This window comes from Xenopus laevis, chromosome 9_10L (genome assembly GCF_017654675.1).
Source record: "Xenopus laevis strain J_2021 chromosome 9_10L, Xenopus_laevis_v10.1, whole genome shotgun sequence".
Classification (NCBI taxonomy): Eukaryota; Metazoa; Chordata; class Amphibia; order Anura; family Pipidae; genus Xenopus; species Xenopus laevis.
In genome coordinates this window covers 69,137,431-69,155,330 of record NC_054387.1, presented here as the reverse complement: position 1 = coordinate 69,155,330, position 17,900 = coordinate 69,137,431, and the positions used below count along the sequence as shown (strand labels likewise).

General features: G+C 37.2%; 1 protein-coding gene across 2 annotated transcripts in view; it reads right to left on the bottom strand.

Moving 5' to 3' along the window:
• LOC108701330 (polypeptide N-acetylgalactosaminyltransferase 13) overlaps positions 1-17,900 on the bottom strand; it is a 152,649-nt gene that overhangs the window by 79,961 nt on the left and 54,788 nt on the right. For both annotated transcript variants that reach the window (XM_018235781.2, XM_018235782.2), the window contains exons 3-4: positions 2,165-2,331; positions 1,071-1,278 (exon numbers count right to left, since the gene is read on the bottom strand). In XM_018235781.2, coding sequence (XP_018091270.1) covers positions 1,071-1,278; positions 2,165-2,331 — 375 coding nt within the window. The remainder of the gene's footprint in view (positions 1-1,070; positions 1,279-2,164; positions 2,332-17,900) is intronic.

Genomic DNA, 17,900 nt, shown 5'->3' with positions numbered 1-17,900 from the left:
AGATCTCATTCTTCCAAGTCATGATATACAATATCTATTAGAGTCAAGTCTAAAGCAACTGCTTCACCTCTCATCTGAGTGGCTTCTTCAATTCAATGGTAGAGATGAATGGTGAAACATTTTCAAGAAAACTCTGAAAGTCCAGTTTCTTTAGACTTTACTCTATTCTACCCAATGTTCCATTCCTCGTACAACTGGGCACGGTTGTGGCAGAAGGTGGCCTGGTCTTATTAACTTTCATTCAATAATTCAAATGTTGGGAGGTATGTGATCTGTACAAACATTCCCCAGATATGAATTCACTGTTGAAATATGAAAGAGTAGAGTCCTGTGTAGAATACTTTGGTTTAATACAATATTTGCTCTCATCTCCATCCAGAGCCTTCACACCCCAGCACCCAATGACTCACTTCCACTACTGTATGAAGTCTGGGACAGACCTTTATCAGCAGCTGTAAAGTGGAAGCAGCAGAACAATGGCATGACTGCTTAGGACAGAATTTGGGGAAGGCAAACTAAATCCTGCAGATAAATCACATATATAAATATCCATACATATTTTAATATATTATCAAGGATTAAATCATGTTGTGATAACTGACATTCTTACTTGTGAATATTCTTGCATTTGTAATTTGACTTTTGAATTACATCAGTGAACTGGGTTGGGGGCGCAGCGGGACAGTTTAATGGAGGGTTTACATTTTCTTTAATGAAATGCTGGAGAATAAGGCACAGAGCTAAAAAAACAGTGAAACTGATTTAAACAAACACAATAAACTGTTTCATGAAATAAAGAATCCCTGTTTAATAAAATGAAAAGCCTAGAAAGACATGTATTGTAGAGACAGAAGGGACTGAAAGTTTGAACTCCAGTAACAATGGATGATTGACAGCAAGGATTTCCTCCTGGACTTAGCCATGTACAGGTCACTGGCCCATCTTGCTTCATTTCCAAGCTAAGGGCTCCCAGCAGAAAAGCAAAGAGAGCATGCAAGGCATGGGATTTTGAATTCTAAAAATCAGTTATTCATCAGAACAGAATTATTTGATAAATCCCCATAACATACCGATCTTCTTTGATTCTTGCCATTAGCGGTTCTAGCCAGCCAACTGTACATTCGCAATGAGCATCTAGGAAAGTGATAATTTGGCCCCTGGCGACGTTTGCCCCCCTAAGGCGTGCCCGGATCAGTCCTGATCTCTGCTCCATCCGAAGAATTTTTACTGGTACTTCCAAATGTTTGACATAGTTTTCCAAGGGGGTTTTTAGGAAATCTGAATGAATGAAACAATCAACATTTAGAGAACACACTTCAAAAAAGGGAAAATATAAAGAAAATACAAATACATACTACTGGTGCACTGATCCCCTCCCCAAACTCAAACTCACTGATGCTTAGATTGGTGATGCCAAACGTCATATTAACATAAGATATGTACTCTAGAATTCATGTAAAACAGTAAACCATTGCAGCAAAATTTAAAAAATGCATTGCTGATATAGAGCAGGAAGGTGCATGCAAGTGGGTTCACACAGGTGGTGATGAGTGGAGAGGGTCAAGCAACCAAGTGGGAGAGTTGTGAGCAGGGCTAGTGGCACCCCACCTTCAAATTTGGGCTAAGCTCTCAGTCTTGCAATTTAAAACTAGAGAGAACAACTGAAATCATAGGGGCAGCACAATGGCACACAGGTTAGTACTAGGGGCTTTGATTCCTGACAGAGCACTGTACACAAGTATTTTGTATTTTCTCCGAGTGCTTGAATAGGTTTCATCCTACAGTCTACTCATACATACAGGCTGCTTAACTGGCCCCTGATAACATTGAAAACAGTGTGTTTGAATGTGATACTGGGGCTGTAATGATGTATAGGCCTCACAGAAAATAAATAATAAAAACAAACTGAAAATTTTCTAAAACATTTTTTAACATTCTAAAAATGTTTCTGGCATCTCACAGAGGGGACCCAATGTGCTCACAGAGACTTACCTTGGAAAAGGGTAAGAGTGTGAGAGCATAGAGTTCATGTAAGATCGCTAACAGAACTGACTTTAACACCACATAAGATCATCCATTATTCCATGTTCTCTATCAAGAGGGTAACATAGAAAGCGGAAACAAAAATCTTCTCCTGAAATAGCAGAAAAAAATCATACTGTACCTCTTTCACTTGCATCATCCACCAGGATTATTTCGGATAAAAGGCGATGTGGCGATCGGTTAATGACACTGTGAACAGTTCTCAGCAATGTGCTCCAGGCTTCATTGTGGAACACGATCACAATGCTTGTATTAGGAATTTCATCTGGATAAACCTTCGTTTTACATCTGCCCAAAAACAAACACATTTTAGAAAGACGGAATTTTGACTTCAAATGAAAATATTAGAATAGGACTAAAAGGAAAAGTGCAATGTTTTCCCAAGTCTAGTAGGTGACAGATACCAGTTGCTATGGGTTACTAGACCAACAGCAAACTCTGAACTTTTGATTACATAACCTCCTTAGTTTTCCATAAATAGATCAATAAATAGGTTGGTTGTGTTGTATGGAGTCTATTATCAAACTTGCCAAAAAATCCAAGTACCATAGAGTACTTATAGGACAAGGAAAGGTAAAATTACAGGGGGTGGGGGTTGTACTGCCATACTCAGGATCTGAAGTAAATCTCTGCTCTTGTCATTTGGCAAAATCATCCTATTGGGTTTATTTAATGTTTAAATTATTTTAAGGTATGGTGATTCAAATTACGGAAAGATCCCTTAACCTAAAAATTCCAAGTCCCAATAATTCTGTATAATAGATACCATACTTGCAGTAACAAAGATATTTTGTCTTTCTCTTGTAGGGGATCAGACAACCCTTCCCCCTGTTCTGCCTGTGACATCATCAAGCCCAGTTACAGGCAATGGAGTGACCGATTTGCTGGAAGCCCCAGAGGACATCTGGGTAAAAGAGGAGGATCCAGAAAGAGCCTGGGTTTGGAGCCAAATGCACATGGTGGACTAGCTCAGGAGGTGAAAGGTGTCACTGTTGAGTGTAACTCAATGGTACCAAATCGGCAGGTTGCTTCATTATATTGTAATGAAACAACCATTTACCTACTCCTTAGAGCTAGAATTTCTCACTGGTAGACAAATTGCTTATGGTACATTTATATTTGTTAGGGATTTCAAATAGAAAATAGGCTGATACAATGGCTAAGCCAGAAGAAATATCCCACATAGTGTAAACTAGCCTGTGAAAAATTGTTTTGACAAATGTAACTGATAGATCCTGAAAAACAAAATGCTGGCAGAGTCGCAAATCCAATAAGAGCGGGTTTTTTCCCATTAAATGAGACATGCTTTTGTTGATGGACAAACTAGCCAAATAGAAGTTTATCAAAAAAAACATTTAGGAATATTTTCAAATAGAAGATGATTACAGAGTATACAAATAAATGGTACAAATATTTGGGGCAAGCAAGTAATGAATTTTTCAACCACTAGCATAGCTATGAAAAACGTAAATAGAAAAACACAATCGTGTTAATTTGCAAAAAAATCTTGATAACAAAAATCTCATTGCTCAGTATCTCATTGTTCAGTAATGTACCGTACCTCTCATTAACTTCTTTAGCCAAAGGCAGGCCACATTTTTTGACCTTTTCATATTTTATTAATTTGATAAATCTTAAAAATTTAAATTGAGAAACCTCAAATTTAAAAAAAAATGAAGATCATGTTCTTTTGCCACAAATCTCTCTTGAATTTTAAATAATAGGCTCACTAATGGGGAGTTATTTATGTACAATAAAGGGCTTCCATCACCCAAGTACACAACTGGGTGGCTTCAAGGTCAACTTACATTGATAATTAGTTTAAATTATCAGTTTCATTTACTCTATAACAGGGACTTTTTATAGAAGACATCACTTTTCCATGGCCCCACTCTGTGGCACCAGTTTGAGGTTGAAACCTACTGTTTGCCAGGGAGTGGAGAAAAGGCACTGGTTTCATATATATATTAAATATATATTTACAAACACCTATGTCATCTAGAATGAGATTAGTTCCAGTAAAATGTAAGTAAATGTCCTGATATGTGATACACAATGGCCCAGGATAATGCAAGATAAAAAAAAAAAAACATGAAATATAATATGCTGGTGATCTTGCAGTAAAGGGTTAATAATTCAGCACATAAAGAATGATTAGGATTTTTACTTTTGTTTCATCTGCAAAAATTACTGAGCAAAGAAAATTGGCTATATTAGAGGGTGTCACTACTTAAATGACCATAATACTTTTGTCTCATAATTTCTCACTGATTGTTATGTAGCCACATGCAACATCAATAATGGAGGAACATACATGTAGTAAACTGTGTGGCTGACATGTGGGGCACCATGAATCCTAGGATCCCAGGAGGTGGGCCTTTTTTAAAAAAAATTTTTTAAAATGGCAGTTTTCTATTTAGGATTACCCAATGGCACATACTACTAAAAAAGGATATTATTATGAAAATTGTTTATTTACATGAAGCAGGGTTTTATTTTTGGGGTATAGTTTTTCTTTAAGATAAGAGGATCCTCCAATGAGAGTCTTCGCTGCTATACAATCTGTGATTGTTGCTGGAAGAAGTAAACACATATAGGGTCATGTAATAAAGGTCTCAAAGTTGTCTAGTAAGCAACCAATAAAATCCTTGCTTTCAAAATGCTGACCAGGATATGCTGCTACTTGGTAGTTATTGGTTACTGGGGTTGGGTAAAACAAGCAACATTTGTTACTAGTCGTTGAACCAATAGAAACCATCAGTGTGTATAATTTAGTAAGTGGTTACCATGGTCTACTGCATGACATGTATTATTTACTATGTGCCAGTAGCTTTGCACATGTACTTTCTATGTACAGTTCAATAGTTATAGCTTTCAGGAAAATAGGCTGCATGCTGCTTAGTAGGAGCCCATAACAAATTCATTGGACATAGTGAAAGCTTTTGATGAATCCAATAAATTTATTATGAGCACTCACAGAGCAGTGTAGATCCTCCCTGTTTACTTTTATTTGGAGCATTTACTGACCGGAGGGATGACTAAAGGCGACAGTCATAGGAGTTTTGTTTGATATAATGATCAGCACCATTCCTAAGCATTCTCTGCCTCTTCGTGTAAATTCTGCATGGAACTTAGTTTCCTGTGTAATAGCTTTTAGCTAGCGATGAGCTAATTTTTTCACCAGCCGCGGATTCACAGGGCAATGCCGCATTTCGCCATCTGCTATTTTTGTTTTGCGAAAATGCAGCAAAAATATGCCACAAAAAATAGTCACAGAGACAAAAAAGTTGCATTAAAAAAACTCCCAATGACTATCGCATTTGGACAAAAAAGTCACCATAAGAAAGAACACCCATCGACTTTAATGCATTTGAACAAAAGAGTGGCAGAGACAAAAAAAAGTTGCCACAAGAAAAAACTCCCATTGACTTTGAGCAAGAAAAATTTTGCGCATAAAAAAAAATGTTGATGCCCATTGACTTCAATGCATTTTGCGATTTCGTTTCCGTTTGCTTATTGCTACTTTTTGTAACTAATACAGTTGGAATATATATTATATATATATATATATATATATATATATATATATATATATATATATATATATATATATATATATATATATATATATATATATATATATATATATATATACAGTATATACAAATACAAGAGGCCCTCTGCACACATATATATATATATTTATACTGCAAAAAATGGGAAGTAAAATAACAAATTGTGAACATTAATGTATATTACAGTTGTCTTGCCCTTCTATACTGTTTATACCGCAGCCAATATAATTTCTAAGAAACTATTATCCTCACTGCTACTATAGGCTGCTATCCCACAGCCACAGTCCCTTCCGGGAGACTATTATCCCACTGCTACTATATGCAACATCTCTCCCTACTATACCTGCTATCCCACAGCCACAGTTCCTTCCCAGAGACTATTATCCCACTGCTATTATAGGCACAATCTCTCCCTACTACACCTGCTATTGCACAGTCATAGTTCCTTCCCAGAGACTATTATCCCACTGCTACTATAGGCACAATCTTTCCCTGCTATACCTGCTATCCCACAGCCACAGCCCCTTCCCAGAGACTATTATTCCATTGTTACTATAGGTGCCATCTCTCCCTACTACATCTGCTATCCCACAGACACAGTCCCATAAGCTATTATCCCCAGTACTATTGACTCTGCATATCAATAAGAGCATTTTGGTAGGCTATTGATCTTTATAACAGTGTTACTATCTACAGTTTCTTTATGAGGCACAATGTATTTTGAGTCCAGGGCACCCTTGATTGGTTAGTTCTAAAACACAAATTATTTTCAGAATGTACTAGTTTTACTTTGAGTACCAAGTTTGGTCTAAGAAATAAGATCATTTAGAAATATATTCATTTTATTTGATAGCTTAAACAATTTATTGCTACGATTGAAAAAATTAACTTTCGTGATCGTGCAAAAAGCTTTTCTTGTTCTACTTAAATTCTAAATTGTTTTTCCCTTTATAATCTGGAAACCCATTAGATTGTGTTGCTTGATTGAATCATTCAGATGTTAAATTCACTTTTCCTTTCCAGGCTATTAGATAAATCAGTTCCCTGTCTAACCAGTTATAGAATATTTGATGTATTAAAGCTCATAATATAGATTTTTTTTTTTCATTCTTTTTTTCAGTTCAGTGTTAGTTATTCTGCTCAAACTCCCAGTATAGCGTATAGGTTATCAGACCAGGTATTGCGACCCAGTGATAAGTGACCCAGTTTTAGGTATCTGGTGGTGACTTTTGCAAGCATTCCTTAGGGGGGATACTTAAGATATATAAATGTCTTTTTAACCATTGATTAGAAGATTTAATATGTTATTTGCATGTGTTAATAGGCTGTTATCGTGTGTGTGTGTGTGTGTGTGTGTGTGTGTGTGTGTGTGTGTGTGTGTGTGTGTGTGTGTGTGTGTGTGTGTGTGTGTGTGTGTGTGTGTGTGTGTGTGTGTGTGTGTGTGTGTGTGTGTGTGTGTGTGTGTGTGTGTGTGTGTGTGTGTGTGTGTGTGTGTGTGTGTGTGTGTGTGTGTGTGTGTGTGTGTGTGTATGTGTACGCTGGGTTTCATTTGGAGGGGTTGAACTTGATGGACTTTATATGTAACTATGGTTTGTTATCTCTTGGGGGAGGAAAGGTAAATGGGGAAAAATGGTATGATACATGTAATTGGTCCCAGAAAGGAGGATGGCTTACAATCTAAGACACATTGGCAGACACTAATATTAAAAAGGACAAAATATGTCCCCAAATATTAACATTTAGGGGCAAATTCATCAAAGGTCGAATTTCGAGGGGTTAAATCCCTCGAAATTCGACTGGGGAATAGAATCGAATAGGCAATTCGGGCGAATTTACGTGCTGGTGAATAGTCGCATTGGCGAATAGTCGAATTGGCGAATATTCGCCAGGCGAATAGGTGCTCGATCAAATATTCGCTCGAAGGATTTTCATTCGATCAAATGCCTTTTTATTCAATCAAAAACTTGGAAAACAAGCCTATGGCAATTCGGTAGGTTTTAGGTGGCGAAGTAGGCAGTCGAAGTATTTTTAAAAGAGACAGTACTTCGACTATCGAATGGTGAATAGTCTCAGCGTTTTTGCGCTCGATCTATTCGAATCATTCCACTCAGGCGAATTTACGCCAATTCGATAGTCAAGGAGCACAAAAAACTACTCGAAATTCGAAGTTTTTTTACTTCGAATCCTTCACTCGAAGTTAGTGAATCGGCCCCTGTAACTCAAATTTAATCCACCTTCTATTTGCTTTTCTTATAGACAGTTAACCACCTGACTAGAATAAGATGCCAGTTCTTCCCTCTCCTGTGACTGACGCATTTTACTGCATACATATAGATTGAAAGATAAAAAGGCAGTGAGAGGAGGATGAGAAGAAATAATTAAATTACCCATGATTAGATTTGCTGGTCAGTTGCAATGCTGAAATTCAGGTTGATTCAATACTAAATCAAGATTCCCACTAATCAAATTATGATAACCTTGGTGAAAGTCAACCAAAAAAAAAGAGATTTAATTTCTGTTGTACAATGGTAATATGCTGGTAGCGATATACATTTCACCTAGTCACATGAGAGTGTCTCTGTTTTATTGCTTCTCCGTTAGAAACATATCTTGCTAGGACTAATCATTGGATTCTTATTGGGAAGACATAGGCCATATTCTGCTTCCATTAGTGTAACACGGTCCACTGAGCCATTTTGCACAATAAACATGCTAATGAGTCTATAGAACAACAAATAGGTGCACAATTTACCGTAATACAGTGTTTACTGGAATGCTATTATTCATTCATTATGTATGACAATGGACTCTAGATACAATTGGAACTGTGTTTCAATTGCCATGCTTTAGAGCAGTGATCCCCAACCAGTGGCTCGTGAGCAACAAGTTGCTCACAACCCCTCGGATGTTGCTGTAAGTGGCCTCAAAGCAGGTGCTGATTTTTGAATTGCAGGCAAGTTTTAGTTACATAAAAACCAGGTGCACTGCCAAACAGAGCCTCCTGTAGGCGGCCAGTCCACATAGGGGCTACCAAATGGCCAATCTCAGCCCTTATTATTACCCCAGGAACTTTTTTTCATGCTTGTGTTGCTTTCATGCTTGTGGGGACCCCTGCTTTGGAGATTCATGTCCAACTTTGACTGTGACCACACAGACTGATCATCCTCCCACGTATGACACCTCTGTAGTGATGGGTGAATTTATTCGCTAATCGCAAATTTGCGGCAAATTCCCGTGATTCGCCGCTGGTGAATAAATTTGCGAAATGCCGCGAAAATTCGCCGGCATCATAAACGAGACGCCGGCGCCGTTTTGTGAATTTTTTGCCGTTTTGCGTATTTTTCACTGTTTTGCGAATTTTGGCGAAGCGAAACGCCCCAAATTCGCCCATCACTACACCTCTGTAGAGGCACTTTTGACACAGTTCTTCCAAGCTGAAAATATCAGCTTCTTATACCCCTGACAGGTGAGAGAAGAGAGAATATGTAAAGCGAGAGATGCCACCCACTTAGAGTGCCAATTCATAAAATGTAAGTCTACATTGTATGCTAATTCTACTGTAAAAATAGTTGTGTGTGGCTTTTATATTAGTAAGGTATTTTATATAAGAATCATTATCCTTTTGTGTCAAATCTTTTTTTAAAAAACAGTTATCTTAGTAACCCTTACATGAGATATTAAAACATATTACCTTTGCACAGTTGGAAGAGAGAACTTAGTCAGTATTACAGCAAAACAAGTGCACTTGATCCCTCAGCTCATTTCTTCTTTTAGATGAAATACATTTAAATGATTTCTGTAATTATATAGATAAATGGCTGTGACCTTTACTTGATTGCTACATTAAAATGATCATTTAATATCTGCATGAATTGTGACAAAACTATGTTGATGTTAATGTTCCAAATAGTATGTCAATCGAATCTATCTATCTATCTATCATCTATCTGTCTGTCTGTCTGTCTGTCTGTCTATCATCTATCATCTATCTATTCTATCATCTATCTATCTTTCATTCTATCTATCCACCAGCTAGGAATAGAATACCATGCTTGTCTATCTCTGAAATCAACAGAGGAATTGGGGTGGGTACATGTTTGAAAAGTTTTTTCAGACCATTTGTTGGGAAGTGGCAGTAGGCTGAATGCATGTTGGGAATTTCCCTACTATTTGGTAGCACTAGCATGGGTACCATGGGTGCTGTTGGGAAATTCAAAATTACTGTATTGTGCTAGTACTAACATGGGTACCATGCTACATGGTGCTAGCACTACCATGTAAGCAGACAAGGCTTGAGAACAAATATTGAGACAGGAATTCAAGGTTGGACCCAAGAAGGTTGGAAAGCCATCTCTACAAATATACATGCTGCATTTAAAGTGGACCTGTCACCCAGACACAATAATCTGTATAATAAAAGTCCTTTTCAAATTAAAAATGAAATCCAATTTCTATTTTTTATTAAAGCATTCATAGCTGTTGTAAGCTCATTTAAAAATCTCAGCTGTCAATCAAATATTGTCTGCCCCTCCTCTATGCTTTATTCACTTTCCATTCAGCACTTCCTAGATGTCACTGCTCTCCCCACATTTCCCCATTCTCTTCACCATTTAATTGTGTAGCCAGTGCATGTGAATGGACATCGGGTCCCCCATTCTGGTACACAAACAAGATTCTGAGATGATGGAAGGTTTGTCTTAATAACAGTGTCCACAAAATGGCTCCTGCCTGCTTGCTATAATTATGAGTTCCAAGACTGAAGGAAACAAGATTCAAATAATTTATAATGTGTAATTAAAGTTCATTTTGCTTGACTGATGTGATAAAATAGGATTTTGAATAATTTTTTGGGTGACGGGTCCCCTTTAAAAGTCTGAAACTGGTGCAAGCTCACTTACACAATGCCACTCCTGTATGCCATGACAATACAGTGACATTCCTTGAGGCAAATCCTCAGATGAGTTAAAGGGGTTGTTCACCTTCAAATTAACTTTTAGTTCGATGCAGAGAGTGATATCCTAAGACTCATTTTTTATTACTTATATTTTTTCAGGTATTTAGCTTTTTCTTCAGCAGCTCTCCAGTTTGCAGTTTCAGCAATCTGGTTGCTAGGATAAAAATTACCATACCAACCATGCACTGATTTAAATGAGAGACTGGAATATGAATAGGAGAGGGTCTGAATAGAAAGATGACTAATAACATGTAGCAATAACAATATATTGATAGCCTTACAGAAAAAGGTATTGTTTAAATGAGGTCAGTGAACCCCATTTGAAAGTTGGAAAGAGTCAGAAGTAGAAGGCAATTCGTTCAAAAACTATAAAAAAAGAAAAAATGAAGACCAAGACAAAAGTTGCTTAGAATGACTGTTTTCCATATGCAACCAATACCTTCCAGCATGACTTTTTCCTTTTTCATCCTGTCCAAACTTCAGTTGTAGTTTAAAGTTTTTGTAGCAAAACATAGAGCCCAGTCATATCGGCTTGGGTTCTTTCCTGCTGCAAAAAGTTTAAACTACAAAAGTTGCTTAGAATTGGCCATTCTAACATACTAAGAGTTACCTAAGAGTTACCTTGAAGGTGAACCACCAATTTAAGATAATTTGTAATAATGTGGAGTAGGGATGTAGCGAACAGTTCGCCTGCGAACTTGTTCGCGCGAACTTCGACCGTTCGCGTCCGCCTAATGTTCGCGAACGTTTGGGAACGTTCGCAATTTGAGTTCGCGACCATTCGACCGCTAAAATCTAACGATTTCCATTCGTTCGAACGATTTCCATTCGTTCGAACGATTTCCATTCGTTCGAACGATTAAAATCCCTCGACCGTTCGATTCGAATGAAAATCCTTCGATCGAACGATGAAAATCCTTCAAACGTTCGAATCGAACGAAAAATCCTTCGAACGTTCGAATCGAACGATTTTGCGGGTGTTCGAAGCTCGCGAACCGTTCGCGAACCGTTCGCATTTTTTGCCGGTGTTCGCGAACGGCGTTCGCGAACACCAAAACGGCGGTTCGCTACATCCCTAATGTGGAGTAATCAGTAAGCAATGTTTATTGTTTCATTGGACACAAAATAAGGGTAAAATGAAACCCAAAATCATTTTGCATTTCTGCCCTCAGGTGTTTAGCAAATAGAAACCACCTCTACATTGGCATGGTGACATTGGTATGGTTTATAGGATAAAGCTTTCATTCGTTGGGTTTGGTGTTACCTTGGCTGACTCAGAAATCATATATATACATTGGTATGAGTAAGATATAAATAACACTTTATTTAGTACTGTAGGTACTAATTAACAATATTAAACTACATCTATATGATTTTCACAATATTTTTAAAATAGGGCTGTTATTCATGTAAAGCATTGCAATTTTCAATATTTCCTATATTTAACCTTTCTTATAAGTCTGACTTTGCTTAATTCTATTAAGGCCTCTCAAAGTTTCAGTTTGGTAATCAAGGAAAACCTTGAGTCTGCCCTTCCAAGGAAAATCAAATCAAATGACCATCCCTGACAGAATGTGGGCAGTAATGCATTTCCTTGCCAGATTATGAACAGTAACCCTTTCCTACCTCTGAATTCAGAAATTACATCACTTTCAAAATTAAGAGACAAATTTAGTGAATAGGGTTGATCGGAACATAATGAACATAATGATTCTAAACAAAACAACTGTATAATGAGCTGCTCTTTATTGCTTTATAAAGGATCCAACATTGGGGAAAGAAGGGGTTGTTTAAACAGAAGTCTTCTCATTAGATTTCTAACTTGATTTGATTGTGTTCCTATAAATAGGAAGTTGAATGTGACTTTACTTTCAGTTTCAGATGTTGCCCTTTTTAGTGCAAGAAATAACAAACACCTCTCTGAGCCAATCCCACATGCATGCAATATATGTAGAGATTTCTTGTGGTCCCATTATGGCCAAACACAATCTGATATACCCCTAACCCTGTTAATTTCTCTTTAAGCCCAAACCTACTTACACCAGTTCAAGCCCCCAATTGGGACCAGACCTGATTTTATGCACTAAGGGAGGATCACATCAAATCGCATTTAAAAATGTACATGGTCATATAGGATCTGATACATAAAGTCACCCAACTGTACATCCAACCACAACAACCAAGAGGTACTATGATCATATAAAACTTAAAGGTGATTGTTGTGTATATTTTTAACCTCAACTACTATGTCAACGTACATATGTTAGGTTTAAGGCATGAAACTCTGGAGATAAAGTAACACCAAACTATGTACATTTAACAAGCATTTTTACATTTAGAAATGAATCCACTGTAGAAAGTAGCTCTTTGCCCTTTATCCAAGGTCTCTCTGATCATCATTAACTCAAATATGGAATTACATGAATTGATTCATTTTAAAAACATGCCGACAAGGTAATTTGCTTTGTGTACGGCATAAAAAAAAAAAAGAAAACAGCCTTTGCAATGGAATACGCACAAAAACATGAAAATTGTGCTGAACTGAATTTTAATTGGTGTTGCTATGGTGATCTCAAGAAAAAGTCAGTTGAGGCAAAGAGAGAGATCCCTCTCAGGATTATAGACATGCCGTGCACACTATTACCTAAAGTCCATACCTATCCGCTGGGTATACTGTTAAATGGAATCGTGTTTTTGGCGGTTCACTTATTTGTAACTGCAACTGAAAGCAGTATCTGTCTCGCTGTTTATATTTTCTGCCCTTTTTGTACTGACTCCAGAAACAATGAAGAAAAAGTACTTTCAACTAAGACTTCTTATCAGCTTTATTCTATAAAATAATTTTGTGAATACATTAGCAATTGACAAAGTCCCCCTTTCAGATGTAGAAAAGCATTGGTCACATGACAACCAAGTAAATTGATCACGTGTTTTTCCAGCCCACATGCCAAATAAGTGTCTTATGGGTGACAAATACATGAATAGCAATTTCCATTGACTAATTAACCGATAGGCTATAAGAGTCAATATCAAGTGGATTTGGATGAGAGGTGAAGGGCAACGAATAACTTCAGTTAACTTTAACGTCAGTAGGTAAAGGTATAAATCTGGTCACCAATATTTGGGACATGTGGACTAGATGGACAATTTCACCCAATATCTACTGTATGTTCCTTGAATATTAGTCATTTCATTGATGGGGCAGGATTGAGAACCATCTGGCCATCCACTGTGTTGGTTAGTGCATGGTGCATTACTGCATGGTGCATTAGCAGATGAGGAAGTGAAGATGTACTACAGTGACTTTACTTCCTGCTATTAAAATTGTTTGGATTGTCATCCTAAAGGAATGGAGCAATAGAAAAGTGGCCATACTCTATCCAACTGATAAATTTGATATTATACAGATTTGGCACATGTTTACCAATGTAAGGCAGATTTTCTTTTTCCCCTTCCACTGACTTCCATTTATTGGTCAAAAATGTCACCCTACATAACCCCAATGGAACCATGGGTCACTTTAAAAGAAAAATATACTCCCCTTTTTGACATGAACGCTTTCAGCTGGTCTTTTGTAGAAAAAAATCTTCCTTTCAATCTGTGGAATCAGGTATATTTGTGTAAAAAAATTATATTTATTTCTGGTTCAGATAGTGTTTATGTACCTTTTTTACATAAACCCAACTGAATGAGCTCATTTCAAAATAATGTAGGAGCGTCAGTATGCAATGCAATATGTACTCTCTACAGCAGTAGAAAAGCTTGCACACCTACCCAGCACCCAGAAGAAACTGAGATAACGCTGAACCTAAGCAGTGAGGCAATATGATGTCACATCCTCAGATGGCTGAATGGCCAAATTACATCTCCATGGAGCCTTAGTTGCAGAAAATGGCACAACTGATTGATTTTGTTCCTCACTGTACAGCCATCTTCAGCCTACAAATGTTACAATGCGTTCTTTCATTTCTGAGCAAGTAACATTTTAGTGTTATTACCCTTTTTATCATTTGATGAGCACTCTTTATTGGCACAGCTGCCTGTGAAGTGGCCACAATAGAGTACTTGGAGCCAGCAACTCTTGTATTATTTACAAAGCTATCATATAAACAATTTAAAGGAACGGCAGAAATGAGAAGGAAAAAAAAAATACCCACACTCAAGAGTGAAATCAAAGTGAAACAGAAAAATTGCTGACCCATCACAACCTATTTGTGGACTTCTTAGACAATTCATTTTAGGGTAAAAGCCAAAAAAAATGCGCTCTGGGCTATCAAATAAATCATGTCCACACACCATTTAGTTTGTTCTTATTATCTTTCTGATAAATGGTGAGAAAATATAAATAGTTGCTTCAGGAATTTTTTTACTGGAGAAAATCAGTCAAAAGCTAAAATAGAACCCCATTAAATGGTAGGGAGAAGGGCTTGCATAATTGGTTTGACCCACAAAGCAGCAATGCTGTTTCATGTGGGAGAAATGAGAAGAGTGAGCAGGGTTCAGGTTAAACAAGTGTAGGCCAGAAATTTGTAGTAGATAGTTCCAAAGCCACCCTCCCTCCCTTGATAGGTGGTGTTTGGTTTAGTTAGGTTTACAAGGGGCAACTATAACCCCTGTATTATGCCTAACTGACTTAAGTGCAATGAACTTATTTAACATGGAGATGTTTCACTCTAGAATGTGACCAAAATATCCAGATCAGGCTGGGCAGTGCTCATTATGAATTTGTGTATTTCTTGAGGTTGGCATTTTACTACATGGGTGAGCTGTGTGTTTTTGGCCTAACCATTTAGTTATAATTGCTCCATGGGGTGAAAAGGGATTAGATAACAAATTTAGGCTTCAGACATAACAACACATGAAGTCCCCAAGCCCCATGTTCTTATCCTAACTGAGGCAACGTGTACATACTAATCAATGTCAAAACCATCCATAGTCTCTGCAATCATTTTAAATACATTTTTGCATAATCAGCTCCATTTTACTATTAAAAGCTGAGCAAATAACTGTGTTTTTTTTCATGGAAGGCATAAGGCATAATTTTGCTTTTCAATTACAGCTTGACAAACTTTTGCTTACAAGCAGAATATAATCACTTTCATTATTAAATTACATCATGAATCACTTGCTGCATTAGGGGAGCTGAGTCGTCCACCTCTTAGTGTATCAAAGGCTCTTTATCAGCAAAGGAGTATTCCATCATTAACCCTCTGTATTTAATTCTGTATTCTGCAGCAGTTTGTTCCCTGTAATGTTATAACACATGCAGAGAAGTCATTGCACATTTAAATTCAAGCAGAATGATATGCAAATTAGGGATGCAACGAATCCACTTTTTTGGATTCGGCCGAACCCCCGAATCCTTTGTGAAAGATTCGGCCAAATACCGAACCAAATCCGAACCCTAATTTGCATATGCAAATTAGGGGTGGACAGGGGAAAACATTTTTTACTTCCTTGTTTTGTGACAAAAAGTCACGTGATTTCCCTCCCAAGAGGGAGGGTTCATGTAACCTTATTAAAGACAATGTCAACACTACTGCAACCATAGTATGTTAACACTGGTGATATAGGTATGGGACCTGTTATCAAGAATGCTCTGGACCTACCTGAGGTTTCCAGTTAAAGATTCTTTATAATAATTTTGATCACCAGACCTTTAGTCTACTATAAAAATCATTAAAACATTAATTAAACCCAATATGGTTGTTTTGTCTCCAATAAGGATTATTTATATTTTAGTTTCAAAAAGGAAATCATTTTTAATACTTTGTTTTATTTATTTAAAATGGACTCTATGGGCAATGGCCTTCCTATAATTGGGAGCTTTCTGGATAACGGGTTTCTGAATAACGGATCCCATACCTGTACCTGAAATGGAAGATGTGTGGGGTTTATAGAACTGATTCATGAATGTCTATACCCATATTCTGTGACAATAAAGGAGGTTTTAAAATCGGGAAGTTATAATGAAGTAGCACTGTATTACACAGGCTTAACAGGCAAAATAGGTAATTTACAATTCCCCTGAGTGAAAGTGCAGGAGCAGTATAGGGCACAAAAGAACACAAAAATAACTCCTTATATGGTTGAGGCTGGCCTCAGTACCTTATAGCTGCATGTGATGCTATGTATATACTAAAGGGCAGCTTATTTTCTCATCAGAATAATGCTAAAGGCAAAGACTATTGCAGGTGTTAAAGGGGTTTTGAAATTGAATTTGCAATTCATCCTGTGTAAATAGGATACCTTCTAAACAGACATTAATCAATTTTACAGGGTCAGATATGATTGATTGACAGGTCAAAGATAATTAAAGATAATTTTCTTTCAAAATACCTAACTGACAAAGATTCTCAAAAGCATGTAGAAGGGTAACGGTGAAGGGTTACTTGATTATTTAAAAACGGTACAGAATGTTTTACTATATTTAGAAAGCTTTTGATTTCTGGAATATGAAGATTATATTCAATTGCTGATGGTTCCTCTTTAAATACTTGGCTCTGCACCTTGTGCTCGATTTATCCCAGTGGAAAATACACAGTGCAGCCAGCATAGACCATTATCTGATAAGTGCATAGGACACCATTTTTTGCACCTTTGTGGTCTTTCACTTGCAACAGAATGGAAACTGATACCAGTTTGCTATCTTTTTTTATTTTATTTCAAAGTGGAACCACTAGAGTGTATCCATTGGAGCCCATTAGGTGGATGCTTTGTGCACTTCCAGTTCCAGTTTTTTCTGTTTCTCTAAAATATGTTCCCCAGAATTCTGTGACCTCTAGTAGGTACCACCATAAGACACATGAGGGGTTAAGTAATAAAAGGTACTAAGTTTGCCCAGGAGTAGTAACCCATAACAACCAATCAACAGGTAGCATTTACTGGTCATCTGTTTAAAAGCAAACATCTTATTGGTTGCTATGGGTCACTGCTCCTAGGCAAACTTAGTGACTTTAATTACAGATGGGGGGGGGGGGCATGGAGTGTTATACCGCCTTGATAGCACCAGCAAAGAAATACATTGCTTCTTGAAATGCATCACCATCAGGTGATATTACCGTTCAATTTGGTCTTTGATATTTTGTACCTAGCACTCTTAATAGAGTTAGAGAATGGAAGAAAAATACCCTAAATGAGAATTATACAGTGTGATCACTCAGTGTTCCAGCTTTTACTCCAATTACATGTAATTTTCCTTTATGCTCATGTAGGTATTGCAACAAGGAATATTTAAGCTAAGAAAAAACAAACATGCTGGACTGCTTAGTGATGTGAAAGCCTTCATATATACATTGACGGTGATTGATATATAACCTAATTCTTGC